The sequence below is a fragment of the Phyllostomus hastatus genome, unplaced genomic scaffold (assembly GCF_019186645.2).
Source record: "Phyllostomus hastatus isolate PE091 unplaced genomic scaffold, TTU_PhHast_1.1 phas_contig_86, whole genome shotgun sequence".
Taxonomy (NCBI): domain Eukaryota; kingdom Metazoa; phylum Chordata; class Mammalia; order Chiroptera; family Phyllostomidae; genus Phyllostomus; species Phyllostomus hastatus.
Window position 1 is genome coordinate 47543537 of NW_025333977.1, and position 15980 is coordinate 47559516.

Sequence of the window (15980 nt, forward strand, 5' to 3'; positions counted from 1 at the left end):
GTCCAAGTTCAGCCCATTGATAGTGTGCTTTGACTTCAGTTAAGGCTAGGAAAAAATGCTCCTCACCAGGCATCTGCCTCAACTATATTTTGAAACTTTTCTCCTGATGACATTTATCTTTATCAGGATTTAATCTATAGAATTATTTCTTTACTCTGCCTTTCTCCAGTTCCAGATTCATATCCTTTTGACCATTTCTTTAAGGGTTCATAAAACTTGGATTTGGGCCCTTGGTCAAGTGGCTGTTGATTGGAGAGTTGTCCGAGACACCAAAAGTTTGTGGGTTCCCTCCCAGGACAGGGCACATACCTAGTTGTGGGTTTGATCCCTGGTTGGGGTGCATATGAGAGGCAACTGACAACTGAATGATGTTTCTCTCTACCTCTCTCCCTCCCTCCCTTTCTTCCTCCTCCTAAAATCAATAAACATATTCTCTGGTGAGGATTTAAAACAAAATCCAATCCAGCAATACATTAAAAAGATCATACACCATGATCAAGTGGGATCCATCCAGGGATACAAGGATGGTACAATATTCACAAATCAATAAACAATACATCACGTAAACAAGAGGAAAGACAAAAATCACATGATAATATCCATAGATGCTGAAAAGGCATTAGATAAAGTGCAACACCCATTTATGATAAAGACACTCATCAAAGTAGGAGTACAGGGAGCATACATCAACATAATAAAAGCCATATATGACAGACCTACAGCCAACATCATACTCAATGGGCAAAAACTAAAAGCTTTCCCCCTTACATCAGGAACAATGCAAGGGTGTCTGCATTTATCATTTCTATTCAACATAGTATTGGAAGTTCTAGCCACAGCAATCAGACAAGAAAAAGAAAGAAAAGGCCTCCAAATCTGAAAGGAGTAAAACTGTCATTGTTTGCAGATGACATAATAGTGTAATAGAAAACCCTATAATCTCCACCAAAAAACTACTTAACCTAATAAGTGAATTTGGCAAAACAGTGGTATACAAAGTCAATATTCAGAAATTGAAGATTGAAGGCATTTTTATACACCAACAATGAAATATCAGAAACAGAAACCAAGAAAAAAATCCCATTTACTATAGCAACAAGAAAAATAAAGTACCTAGGAATAAATCTAACCAAAGAGGTAAAAGACCTGTACTCAGAAAACTGAAAAAAGAAATTAAAGAAGACATAAGTAGAAGCATATACTGTGTTCGTGGATTGTAAGAATAAACATCATTAAAATGTCCATACTACCCAAAGCAATTCATAGATTGCATTCAATGCAATCCCTATTAAAATAACAATGACATGTTTCACAGATATTGAAGAAATATTTAAAAAATTTACATGGAACCATAAGTGATCCCCAATAACCTCAGCAACTTTGAGAAAGAAGAACGAAGTAGGAGGGATCACAATACTTGATATAAAACTACAGGGTCCAGCAAAAGTAACACTTGCTTGAGTGTGGTTGGTAGGATAACAATATAGGTATAATAATTTATAGTTTTAATTTGAACATTTCATCTAAAATGTCATATGGTGTGCTTGAGTGTGATATCGTTATGTTAACAGAATTACATGCTCATGATTTTGTAATAAAGAATTTTGTAATTAAAAAAAGAGTGTTATTTGTGCCAGACCCTGTATATTACAAGGCCACTGTAATCAAAACAGTCTGGTAGTGGCATAAGAACAGACACAGATCAATGGAACAGAAAATAAAGAGCCCAGAAGTAAACCTATATCTCTATGGTCATTTAATATTTGACAAAAGGTCAGGAGCATAAAATGAAGTAAAAATAGCCTCTTCAACAAATGGTGTTGGGAGATATGGACAGCTACGTGCAAAAAAAAAAAAAAACCCACCAACTTACATCATAAAGTAAAATAAGATGGATAAAAGAAATATAAATCATGATATCATAAAAGTCAGAGGAAAACATGCACAAAAATTTCAGATATCCCATGCAGCAATATTTTTATTGATATATCTCTGAGGGCAAGGGATATAAGGAAAGGATAAACAAATGGGACTACATCAAATTAAAAAGCTGCACAGCTAAAGAAAACAGCAAAATGAAAAGGGAATCAACCATATGAGAAAACATTTGCCAATGACACCTTGGACAAGGGTTCGATTTTCAAAATATACAAAGAACTCATATGACTCTACACCAGGAAGACAAACAATCCAATTTAAAAAATGGGCAAAAGACCTGAACAGACACTTCTCCAAGGAGGACATACAGATGGCCCATAAACATATGAAAGGTAAACACTACTAGCCATCAGAGAGATGCAAATTAAAGCCACAATGAGATACCACTACACATCTGTCAGAACGGCCATTATAAACAAATCAACAAACAACAAGTTGCTGGTGAGGTTGTGGAGAAAAGGGAACCCTTTTGCACTGTTGGTGCGAATGCAGACTGCTGCAGCCACTGTAGAGAACAGTATGGTATTTCCTCAAAAAAACTGAAAATGGAACTGCCTTTTGATCCAGTGATCCCAATGCTGGGATTATACCTTAAAATCCTGAAATACCAAAAGAACCTATGTACCCTAATGTTCATAGCAGCATTATTTACAATAGCCAAGTGCTGGAAACAGCCTATGTGTCTATTAGTAAATGAGTGGATCAAACTATGGTACATTTACACAATGGAATACTACAGAGCAGGAAGAAAGAAGGAAGTCTTACCCTTTGCAACAGCTTGGATGGGACTGGAGAGTATTATGCTAAGTGAAATAAACTAGGCGGTGAAAGAAAAATAATATGATTTCACCAATAAGTGGAACCCAATGAACAAAACATACAGGCAAAAGAGAACTGGAAAAATGGAACAAACTGACAGTGACGAGAGGGGAGGTGGAAGGGGAATAATGGGGAAAATAAGGGGAAGGATCAAATCAAGAAACATGTATAAAGGACCCGAGGACATGGACAACAGGGTGGGGATTGACTGTGGGAGCTACAGGGGATGGAGAGGAGGCAGAAAGAGCAACAGGGAAAAAAATTACATCAGCTGTAATTGAACAATAAAACTTAAAAAACACCCTCATCTCTGTAATTTTTTACTTTTAACATTTTATTTTAAATTTAACTTTATTTATTTTATTATATTTTATTTTAAATTTTACTTCTGTATTCCCATGTCCACTGGTTCATTAGGAATGATGTCAGCAGCATGTTTAGGGGGGTTGATGGGGAATCCAATGGTTGGAAACATTTCAGTGTGTCTTAATAGTGATTCTTTGAGACCATCCAGGATAACATCTGGTCATAGATTTTTCTTTTAAATATAGTTTTGTAAAGCCCCAATGTTGGTGATATGAATAGTCTATGTGAATCAGTTACTTTACCTAGTATCTTCGAGTCAGCCATGTGTAATAGTCTATTGATCTTTTCATGTGAAACAGTGTAACACAGTTTCCCCAAAAATGCACGAAATATGTTTTCAGTCTTTTTAATCCATATAGCCATTCCAAAGTAACCATTCTATTCAACACTTGCACAGACATTATAATGAATTGGGTTTTTTTTCACTTATCACCAATTTATTTCTTTCAGCCAGACTTGGTCTCTATAGAAAAAGAAATTTTAAGACCATTATTAAAAATAGTATATACTATATGATTTAATAAACTAGTGCATGATGCTTTAAATGTATTCTAATTTTTAAAAATGTATTCTAATTTTGTTTAATTATTCTTGATTCATCTATATTTTTCTGCTTGTATGTTTAAAACACATCTTTCATTCCAGCACTGCTTTGTTTAAAGAAAAATTACTTCCCCCCTCAAGATCTTTATTAATTATAAAGGGAAAAAGAGTAACTTTACAATGGAGAAACCTGGCAGACAACTAACTCCTTATTCAAATGCCTAAAGTTTACTAGTAAGGGAACAAATCAATATCTTGTGCCTCTTGACATGTGTACTGAGAAAAACAGTATCACTTCTGTGAGAGTCTTGCCAAAAAATGCATAATCTGAATCTAATCATGAGGAAACATTAGACAAACCCAAACTGAAGGACATTCTTTAAAAATGTCAAAGTTGTAAAAGACAAAGACTGAGGGAACTGTTGCAGACTAGGGGTGGCTGAGGAGGCGTGCCAGCTGGTCACAGTGCACTAGCGGGGTTTTCTTTTTCTATGAAGAACATGATTAGAACAATTGGCGACGGGTGGTTTGAAAGGGGTCTGTAGTATTGGATCATTTTTAATGTCCTGATTTTTATGGGTATGTTGTGTTTATGAGAATATCCTTGTTTTTAGGAAACATTAGCATATATTTACAATACGTATAGAGTATGTGTGGAGAGAGAGGGGGAGATAGAATGAAAAAGCAAATGTGGCTATGAAAAATATTAACATTTGTGGGTTAGGGTGAAAGGTATATGGAATTTTATTTTGTACTGCTCTCACAAATTTTCTATAAATCTGACATTATGTCCAAAAAACTTTCTAAATTCCTTGTTTATTGAATTAATATGTCTTTAGATATTTACCAAGCAGAGTATTGGATGGATTTGGGTACTTAGAAATACAGAATATACAGTCCCTGCCTGTAAGGAACTAAAAGCTAAGCATGCCTTTTTCTCTACAGACTGCTCCAAAAGGTTATCTGACTGTCATAAGAATGTCAGTCTTTAAAAAAGTACTCTTTTTTTATATTTGTCATAAGAGGTCTTTATTGTGCTTCCTCTGGTAGGGGAAATGAAACATTACCTAAAGTATGACAGGATATCCACAATTTTTTCTAATTTTTTGTGGGGAGGACGCAGGGAGGAAATTGCATCTCTCCTGGTGCATGATATCGAAAGATTTCACTCTAACCTGCAGCACTCTCATGTCTGTGTCATGGTAGGAAGAAACTTTTCTGGGATTCGGAATTAATGTAGACTTGCCCAAATGCTTTATTAAACTTTTATTTAAAGATAATTCAGCCTGATGAACGTGGCTCTTCGTTTTTCCGTGTATAGTTTAAACTGTCCTTTTTTATTCATTACTGCTTCTTTTAGTCCCATAAATATCTTTCTTTTTGTAAATGCCAAATTTCTCTTGAATCTTTTTTTCCAGCGTGTTTCTCTTTCCGATTTTCTGTTTGTTCTACAATTTTCTCTAAGGCTTTTAAAACCATCACCCCTATCTCAACCAAGCAGTCATCTCTTCCTTTTCCTCCAGGCTCAATATGCGGAGGAATCTTATCCTTGTCTGTGTGTAGGATTAGCCTGTAGCAGCATCCTCTGCATTCTGGCCATTTGCATGCATGAAATTCCTACCTCAGTGTTCCCTGGCTCTTGGTTATTTTTCTAACCATCCTTTTGTGTGGTAAATGTGTGTATGAATGTTCTTTTAAAAGCTAAAGTTTCTTTCTCATTTTTGGCTTTTCACCCTGTTCTTCAGTTCCTGGTATTAAACCCAGCAGTTCATTTGCCTGTTGAGTCTTGGGTGTTCTGGTTCCCTTAGTGCCCCACTCTTTGTGATAAAGGGTTTTAGTGGGAATAGTTTTTCATGGTACAAGATGTTCATGTAAGAACCAGGAGAGATTAAAACTTTTCATTTGCACTAATGGTTGATCTTTCAGTGATTTTTTAATTTTTGAAATATATGTACTTCTATATTTTCTTCCATTTATATGTTCCCTTTATACCTGTGTTAAGAGGAAACACAAGGAGTTGTTTACCTAATTTCCCCATTGGGTTTGCCATTGCCAGTTCCAACACTTCTGAACTCAGAAGACCCAAAGCATGCAACCACCAAGCAGGAGTTTCACTCTTTCATACAATACATTGTGTTAGCGTTTATACACAAAAGGGTGTTTGTTTTCCTGTGTTTTTTTTCTCTATGTGCATGTGTGTCTGCATGTGTGCACCTATACGGCAGGGAGTGCTGCTGCAGGAGTGGGAGGAGCGGGGAGTGTATATTCTATTTTTTTCCTAGATCTTTGCTGTGATCTGAATGTTCGTGTCACCTCCGCCAAAAAATATTTGTGTGTTGAAAACCTAATGCCCAGGATGATGGTCTTAGGAGGTGTGCCTTTGGGAAGTGGTTAGGTCATGAGTGTGGAGACCTCATGAATAGGATGTGTGCCCTTTTTAAAGAGACTCCAGGGAGCTAGCTGGACCCTTCTGCCATGTGAGGACACAAGAAATCGGCGATCTGGAAAAGGGCCCTCAGTCACCCATGCCAGCACCCTGAAACTGACAGCCTCCAGAACTATGAAAATAAATGTCTGTTCTTTTGTATTTTGTTTAGCAGCCCAAACAGACTAAGACAGTCTTTCATAAACAATAATCAAGAATATACTCCCTCCAGAACAGAGATAGATATTGTTCTACCTGATTGCATATTTGAAATTATATTCATTTGGGAGAGTGTACCAGGTAATACCTAGAAAAAAAGTTAATGTCTTCTTTTAAGAGAAATTAAATATGTCTGTAAGCCATGGTTAATTTGTTTATAAAAAATATGACTGGTCTCATACCCATTTTAAGTATAATTACATTGCATCAAATTGGTGTCAATTTTTACTAGATTAGAGAGGATTGGTGCTGTTTTAAGAACTGTTAGAAAAGCAGGGTCTCATACCATTTAACAGTAAAAAAAAAAAAATTCTGTTCAGAGGTAGAAAAGGAAGAAAGAACAGCCTGTTCACAAATACTTCATATTGGGGGAAGTATTTAGGCAAAGTGGTGTATCTTAATTATATTTGTGCTGTATGGCTTTTAGAATCACTAACTTGATATTCACCTTTACTTGGCAGAACGGTGTAAGTAGTTTCCATTCCAGCATGGATGTGGTCAGTTACATGGCAGTGGAGTAACCAGGTTCCAGATGTTGCTGGAAACATTTCTACAGTTTGGTATGTCCCAGGGAAAACGTCAAAGACATCAGAACTATAAATGCCCCTGTGCTTAATCAGAAAAATGACAAGAACATTCATATAATATTTATTCTATGTTAGAATTCATTCAAATAATTTTTCCTTGGCCTGCTGAAGGATATTAGACAAATGGATCTGTTAAAAAAAAAAGGGTGCCCTGTATATTTTTGGGTTTAGTATAAACAGTGAGATAGATGTTTCTTAAATTCCCACTAAAGCCTGGGCACTATGGGCCATCAGGTGAGTGTAAGGGAAAAGTGTGATGAAAGTGGCCATCAATCAGTACTACCTGTTAACTCTCACACTTCAGCTCTGGTTTGCCTTTGTATCAGAGTACTTGCGTTACATGAGGGAACTGAGCTGTGGCCCCATTTCGGCCACAATCTCACTGTTGCTGAACCTATCCTAGATTAGGTTGTCTGTGAAACTTTAGGGCAGGTAGGGAAATGAGGGGTGCAGAAAAGGAGACAATAGAAAAGCCAAAATTCAAGGCAGTTCAGGTAAAGTCTTGACTAGACACAAAGTACTTGGTAGTATTTCCATTACGGATAGAACTGAAAGTCTCCTAGGAATAAAACATCTATGTAAACCAAAACACAAATAATAAAATGGTCTTTTCTGCAGTGTGCTTTTTGAATTTTCTACACAAACTCAAAGGTAAGTAATTCCAAAAGTGCAACTAACTCCTGCTGAAATCAGCACTTGGTGAGAAGTAGCAGGGTTGAGATCTAGGTACCAGTCACTTGACACCACGCTGATGATCTTGTTCATGTCAGGTCATTTAAGATCCAGAATTCAGAGCAAGCAATGGTTATAGGAAAGTCTTGTTTCTACTCTGATCCATCATTATGGGAACATTCCTACCCTCTCTGCTAATGCTTCTATTCAAAGTCATTGCTCAGGAATATTGTGAGCAGAACTCCATGAAAATTCAGTACAAATAGCAAATCCCAGGAAGAGCCCCAGGTATAACAAAGGCTGGAAAATAGTTATCTCTTGCCCTGACTGGCATGGCTCATTCGGTTGGGCATCATCCTGCAAAGCGAAAGGTCACTCATGGTTCAGTCCCCAGTTCAGGGCACATGCCTGGGTTGCAGGCCTGGTCCCCAGTCAGGGTGTGTGCAAGAGGCAACCAACAGATCAATGTTTCCCTGTCTCTTTCCCTTCCCCTCTAAAAATAAATAAATAAAAATTGTTTATAAATTTTAAAAAGGAAAATAGTTATCTTGGAAACTTCCAATTTTTCATTAAGTCTCTCTGAGGAATTATTTTCTTCCTTTGTATTAAACCATTTTCAAATAGAGCAAGAATAATGGCCATGGATGGCTCTTACCTTGTATTGGAAGCTGTGGCCATGGAAATGCACCGAGTGCAAGTCTATTTCATTGCCCATTCCCATCAGGTACCAGTTGACTTCATCTCCCACATGCATGGTGAGGCCTTGCAGGTTCCCAAACATTCTTCCATTAATAGCTGAGGAAAGCACATGATTTTTATATTATCTTTCAGTATATTTTAAACCAACAGCTATTTCACAAAAAGTGATTATTAGGCTAATGAATAGGAACTCTTTTGAGTTAATAGAATTTGTTTCACAACAGATGTGGGAAATGGATACTTTAAGGTCAATAATGTCACCGCTTTTCTAGTTGCTTAGCACAAAAAGCCTTAATCCTAAATCTGAGTTTATTTAAAAGGGAATAAGACTTGGGAACAGGGAGAGAAGTTAATAGATGATTTTGAATATAGTGCCCTTTTTACTCTGAACAGAATTTCTGCCTCACAAAGTGAGGCAGACATGGTTCATTATAAAAAGAAGCAAATGAATAGTCTCTAGTCTCTATAGTCTCTAATAGTCTCTAGATTTGAAAGTAGAAAAGGGAAAATAAGGTTTTAGAATGTTTCATACCATGCATTTTATTGCTTTCTATGAATTCATCATCATCTTTTTTTACTTTCTCAGGGTGATCAGAGTATGTTTTGATGTTGTCATCTAAGTACCAAGATTCATTCTCATCAAATACTAAAAACAGAAGGGAAAATTCCAGTTTCTTTATGGGATTGTATACTTTCAGGTAGTGCTTCCGACAGACAATCAGTGGGCCAATTAATCCACTGTAGAGATCCTGCAAACAAGCAAAAAGTTCAGTCATCCTGGTGATACACGTCCGGATTTCAGAGACCTGGGACTTTATTGCCCTTGGCCTCAGGATTTTGGAAGGACTGATTTAGGTAGTAAACCTTGCCCAAGGTGGTGCTGTCAAGTCAGTAACTTTCCACCTGAAGCTGTTAAATTGGAACAATAGTGAACCAAGGTTGTGTGGATGTAGAGGCCAAATATTGGCCTCGCTAATGAGCAGCAATTTAGAAGAACCCCAAATGAACAGTGGTGATTTACTTGTTCCATAAGCCAAGGACTATGCCACTCGCTGAAAATCCAGAGATGCATTGTGCAAAGCCCCTGCCCTCCAGGAACTCAGTCTAGTAAGGAAGATAGAGGAACAAAAGAAATGAACCACTTGCTGTGATGGAGGTATGTGCAGTGCCAGTGGACACAGAGGAATAAGACCACAATTGAATTAAACCTATGAGAAGTTTGCTTTGGCTACCATTAATAGTAGCAGATTAGTTCTTGAACGACCTTTGAGTCATATCATGTTCAGGAATTTTAGATTTTGTCTTGTGGGACATAGGTAGCCATTGAAAAATGGAACATGGAGTGGAAGCGTATTTGCATTTTAGAACAGTCATCCTGGTGGTAGAGTGAAGGAAGGCGTGGAGGGGGCAGAGACTGGAGAGTAAGAGGCCGCTGAAGCAGTTGAAGTAAATTACAAGGATGTGATCTATGGAGACAGAGAGAAGGACTGGACTGAGTTCTGGATAGGTGGGCTCTGGGTGAGCTAAGGGGGAACATTAGATACTTTATATCTCCAGGGTTCTAGCTGGAACAGCTAAGTAGACTGGGTGCTTATGGTGCTATTTGGTACCACAGGAGGAGGTGGAGGAAGATCTCAATTTCCATTTTGGAGCCTTTGAGTTTTCAGTGCCTGTGTAACATGCTGGTAGAGATGTTCATTTGGCAGGTGTGTATGTAAGTGTGGAACTCAGGGGAAAGATTTGAACTAGACCTGGGACCAGTTCTGATGTGGCATTGTTGAGTGTTTCATTGGCTTTGAAATATTTAATCAAACAGTAGCATTAGTTGTGTTGTGATTGACTGGCAAGATCAGTATTTTTTTTATTACCTGTAATATCACTTCTTTGTGTTTAATGTATTTTGATATGAAATACTGTATTGATTAATATTTAAATCTGTATTACCCATTATCAGCAGTGATAATAGTTGTATCCTTAAAAAGAAACCCATAAAAAGGAGACGGGAGGGGGAGGGGAGGGGAGGGGGAGGGGAGGGGAGGGGAGGGGGACGGGAGGGGACCAAAGAAAATTGCAGAGCAGCTTACTTTCCTAGGAATTTACCATAGAATTGGGCCACAGGAAAACTGTAACCTCATCTTCCTTCAATTGCGTGTCTGTTTTGTGACTTTTCATGGAACACAAAGGATTTGAAGTTTACCTTAACTTGATCCACAGTTGAATAGTAGGCCCATGGAATGCAAGGAGAATCTTCTCCCCCAGCTCCCGATCTTTCTGGGATTTTCCATGTGTAAGTTCGAGTTTCACCTAAAATAATCAAGTGTTAATGCATTTGGTTATGTTTGATATATACATAATGTTGATAACTAGTGACCCAGAAACTGGAAATGTGAAGGAAATTAGATTTAAAAAGTAGTAATATTCAAAATTGTTTTCAGAAATTTAGTTTTAAGGCAAACTGTAAGATATACTTTTCTGTCTTTGTCAGTTATGAATTAACTGAACTTGACACATGTGTACTACTACGAAAACCAGAAAGTGGCGAAATCAGGCCCCAACACCTAAACCAGAGCCTAGTAGTTTTTCCCTCCTTTTTGGTGGTGGCGGGGCGGGGGGGGGTGGCACTTTCAAGAGATAACATCAGGGCTCCTGGATCTCACCCAGCCAGACCCTGCCCACTTGGAATTTCTTCATACCTTCTCTTACCCTTCATGTTCCTTACCTCAGATAACTCAGTTCCAAGGCCATCCAACCTGAGCCCTTCAATTAGAATTAATTGCTATGTATAGCTCCTTCCTAACCTCATTGTTTAAATGTACTCCAAGCCCTTGTCTGAGGAAGACTGATCTGAGCCTGACCTCCTGTCTCCCTGTCTGGCTGCCTGATGAATATATCTGCTCTTCTCTGCAAAGACCTGTTGCCTTGGACTTGGGCTTCTCTGTGCTTGAAGGGCACCAAGCTCCTTGACTTTGTTAGGTAACAGTGGCAATTCCAGTAATACAATTTGAAGAAACTTTGCAACAGATCTTTTCTTAGCTTGATGTATGTTTTTCTAATACACTTTTTTTTCTTATCAGCTATCCAGTGATTTTCCCCACAGTTCTAGCACCTTACACATAGTCTCTGTGTCTGTATATCTGAACTACCCTGTGCAATTCCTTCAGCTTCACCATGACCTTCCTTTTCTGCTTTCTTATCGTTATCCTCAGTGATTTCACAATACTTGGTGAGGAGTCATTAGACCTTGACTTAATGGGCCACTGACCTCCTCTCTAGTTTGTCCCATTCTGTCATACCATACACTGTTTTGTCACAACTCTGTCACATACAGGATCATACCCTGCCCCTTGAGACTTTGAAGAGGGCCAGTTGCTCCACCCTCCAATCTTGTGAAGGCCTTTACTCTCTTCTGTTTGTGCTGGGCTCTTCTCTAGCCTGATCTCGGCTTCTAGTCACCTCAGGGCTTCCAGTACATCTGCTCACAAGACCTTGGCTTTCAGCCATGGCCACTCATGTCTACTCTTTATGTAGGCTTCACTGTACTTCTTTATGCTGTCAGACTTTAATTAGACAGATTCTGACAAACCTTTATTAGGAAATCAAGCACGACATGAGGGATGCTCTCAAGGAATGTGGTAGCCTTTTTTCTTTTTCCTCAAGCCCTCCATCTTACCTGCCCCTATGTCCTCACCCTTTTTATAAGCAGAACATTTCACTGAGAATAAAGCATAGATTTACCTCTGGAATATATTGTCTCTTCATCTATACTCTTATTTTCATAAGTCAAATAATGACATTTCCTTTGCCATTCCCCATCCTAACCTGCTGTGTCACTATGTGCTCAGTGCCCAAAACCTTGAGCTGTCTTCATGACTTCTCCTTCCCTCACATTCCCTAACGCCCAGTTTTTCAGGATGTCCTTTTAGCACCACCTTTAAAATAGAACAGAATATGACAACTCACCACTTCAGCTGTTTCTAACCTGGCCCAAGTCTCATTTTTTTCACCCAGATTATTGCAGTAGCCCCCTAACTGATTCTTGCTTCTGCTCCTGTCCCCTACAGTCACTTATACACTAGCCAGAACAGTCCTTTAAAAAGTGTTCATAGGGTCAACATTCTCCAGCTCAAACCCTCACAAGGGTTTTTAGAATAAAATCTAAGGTCCTAACCATGGCCTCCAAGATTGCCTTCCCTCCTTCGCATCCAGCCTGCTGCCCTTTCTGCATCTCATCTCTTCAGTCTCTCCCGTCTGCTCTGTGCTCCCTTCTGGCCTCCTTGCTGTTCCTCAGACACACCGAATCTTCTCCTGTCTTGGGACCTAGAATGCTTTTCCCAAACAACTCTTCCCAATGAGGCGGCTCATTACTAGTCATCACTTAGGTGTCTTCACCAGCAGCACCTCCTCAAAGAAGGCCTCATGACCACCCTACCTACAATAGTACCGCTGTCACTTATTCTCACTCATCTGCCTTCATAGTACTCTTTACAAATTAATATTTGATTTATTTATTGTTTATCTCTTTATGAAGACTATGAGGATGAGGAAAGCAGGGCTTTTTACTTCTATTTGCCTCTAAATTAACAAGAGCAACCTTATAGAGCAATTTACTTTTTCTTACTTGATACACAGGGTGGGTGGGACAAAAGAAGGTTTACAGTGGTGAGCATGCAAAAACAGTTTATTCTTATATTATTATTTATTAATTATTGTATTATTTTCCATATGAACAACTGTGAACCTACTTTCCCCCTATCCTGTATTTGGGAACTACTAAATTACTGAGAAATGGCCCCTTCCTAGGAGCCAACTTTACAACTAATAGCTGAAAAAATACTGTTTTTACTAAAGAAAATGTACATGAAATGTACATGAAAATGTACAAAAAATAAAATGTATTGAAACCATTTCAGCTTTTACTCTGTTAAACATTTATTGAGTTCTTAGTACCAGATAATGGATTAGATACTGGAGATTTAAAATTTCATGCAGCAGACTCTGTCCTTAGGACCCGGTCCTCAGACACAGTCACGGAAACATGCAGCTACATTCAGGGTGCTAAATGCTACCGGGGTGTGTTCTAACTGTGCGGAGAGACCATTGCTGGGGACTCCAATGTAAGCATCTGTAGATGTGCAGTACCATCAGATTCTTCCTTACAGTGGTGTGTGTGTTTTTGGTAGGTGCATGTAGTCATACACACATGCAGACACATCTCCCTGTGTCTCCTCTTGCCTGCCTCCTTCTTCACTTTCTCAAGACACACTCATTTGGAAGGAATGCCTTTCTGATAGTCATTAGTGGAAAAACTGTAAAATCTATTGCACCTCCCCCATGAGTACCTGGTACAGTTGGAGTAACTGTAGAACTCTCTGTTTTCACCCCATGGGCATGTATTGAGTAGGGCCTTGTGGCCATGTTTTTGAAGATAATATTAACTTTATCTCCAACATCCGCATGAAGTTGTGGACCTGGCCAGAGAGAAAAGGAAGAGTAGCTTATGTGCCTGTTAGATTGGAAGTTCTAACTCAGTAATAAAAGCACAGATCAGGTAACTTTCTTAGCATAAAGCCAGAGTCTGTTTTAACTCCTGTGGCTTCATACTGTAGTACTCTTGGATTTATACCTAATTCTAGAGGATTCAGGATAAAAGCCGTAGTGATGACTGCTTCTGCAGATGGTGTATCTTATCTAGAGTCCTCTGAACATTTGGGCCTGAAAGTCCCCAAACCTCCATAGGCCTAATTGTGTTGAGTCAGCTGTGACCCATCCCTGGTCAGGAGTACTAATCTCAGCATTTGGAATTCCAGAATTTCCTGAGGGTGACTTAATAAATGCAGGCAGTCCAGCATTTGAAAAGGTGGGTGGGGCTGCCCCTCCCATTTCTCCTCTACAGCCAATCTTAGCTTGTCTCCTGTCTGAGAGAATTTGTTTAGCCAGTGACACTGCATTCTCCCTTGAGTATCTTTCTCTGGGGGCTGATGATAACCAAGCCCCAGCGAACTCCATTAGTGTGGAAACAGCATGGTTTGGAGTAATGTCCCCTGCATTTGATGGTTTTCAAGGAAATTCCCAAGAAACGGTATTGGTCAAGTTCCTAGACACCTGTCTTAAAACGATTCCTGAAATATTGAAGGCAACTTTTTCCCCTGCCTTGTAAATGATAACCCTTTTTTCTCTTATTTCCTTACATATGCATACATTTTTTTCTTGGAGTTAATCATTTACATCTTAATTTTAAAAATAAATAGCTATTTTTGGGGGGGTGGATAGGAGAATAATGAAGAATTCAGTTAAGAATTTCATTAGAAAGTAATTTCTAGGAATTTCACCAAAATTTGGTGAAATTTGATAAACACCAAATATATGCAACTTCATTATTATGTGGGATAATACATTGTTTCTGACACAAAGAAATAATATTTTATTATGCCGCAGTCATAGGCTTCTCATTCTTATTGAATAAATTTTATTTTTATTTTTGAAGATGTAATTGGCTTTATTAAGTAATTCATTAATTGGGTAGCAACTCAAAGAACTCTGCTATTTTTATTTAAATAACTTCATTACATGAACTGAGAACATTAAACCCCTAGACAAGGACTGTCACTGGCCATGGCAGCGCATCACTAACCCACACCTGATGGACAGGAGATGTCTGAGTACCTAGGATTCCCAGGTGTTCTTCCTCAGGTTTTCTCTCCACCGGAACTTGGAACGTGCTGTCTGTGTATTGCCGATACACAGCTTTCTTGTACTTTGAGCCTATGTAAAATTCTTGCTTATCTAAGAATGCATTATTTGAAACACTTAAAAAAACACAAACACAGACAACTGAGGTTAGTGCTTGTCTTAATGAAAGTGGAAGTTGAGTTTTAAATTTTAAATTTTGAATAAACATACCATTTTTATTTAAGTAATTATGCTAGTTTTTAATACCACTTTTCCCCTATGCAAGACATTAAAAATAGAGACGTGAGTTAGGCAGCACACCTAGCCTGAGGTGGAGCCATCTGAGTCCTGGCCCTGACTGCCACGAAAGCGACCTCCGGCTAGTCATTATCTATCAGAACCTCAGTTTCTTCTCCCCTACAATGAGGCATTAGAGGAGGTCCTCTCTAAGATTTATTTATAGCTCTAAAATGTTACAGGTCCAGATTTCACCAATGAAGTGTTCTCTGAATACTGCAATGCTTCTGGTCTGTAGGGACTGAAATGGCCATGCTTTTCTCAATATTTCCTTTACCTAAAGTTTTTATTGACTCCTACGGGCTCTTGTAGCCTTTTGACTATCTTACCCCAATCGCTGAAATAATCTTTTACTTCTTTATCCCACAAATTATACTCATTACCGCAGTCAAACTGACCAGCTAACTATTGCTTAGCTACAGGTTACCAGCCATGTTGTGCTCCCCAGATCTGAACACATGCCCACCCCAATCTTTCAAATCATGTCCACAAAGGGCCAGTGCCCAGTGTGGGGGAGATGACAGAGGGACAGTGCTTGGGACAATACCAAAAGGCTAACCACAGTTATAAGGGATGCTGTTCTAAATGAATGCTTCTGAAGCTTGGACCAATACCCTGAAGTTACATCTGTTCATACTGAACTTACTTGTTCATTCCTATAATGTACTTGTTATTGATGGTTTTGAACCATATTTTCTTGGAAGTTCTTGGAGGGCAGATACCATATCTGCTACCCTGACCTCAAG

The 15980-nt window shown here is 38.6% G+C and overlaps 1 protein-coding gene across 2 annotated transcripts in view; it reads right to left on the reverse strand.

Annotated features, from left to right (window-relative positions):
* Nucleotides 1-15980, reverse strand: part of LOC123827557 (ceruloplasmin) — an 80842-nt gene that overhangs the window by 14216 nt on the left and 50646 nt on the right. The window contains exons 13-19 of one of the 2 annotated variants that reach the window (XM_045852094.1): nucleotides 14932-15074; nucleotides 13608-13736; nucleotides 10466-10572; nucleotides 8801-9017; nucleotides 8225-8364; nucleotides 6759-6921; nucleotides 3454-3586 (exon numbers count right to left, since the gene is read on the reverse strand). In XM_045852094.1, coding sequence (XP_045708050.1) covers nucleotides 3570-3586; nucleotides 6759-6921; nucleotides 8225-8364; nucleotides 8801-9017; nucleotides 10466-10572; nucleotides 13608-13736; nucleotides 14932-15074 — 916 coding nt within the window. In that variant the 3' untranslated portion in view covers nucleotides 3454-3569. Of the gene's footprint in view, nucleotides 1-3453; nucleotides 3587-6758; nucleotides 6922-8224; nucleotides 8365-8800; nucleotides 9018-10465; nucleotides 10573-13607; nucleotides 13737-14931; nucleotides 15075-15980 lie in introns of those variants that run through there. The other variant, XM_045852093.1, reaches the window with a different exon arrangement.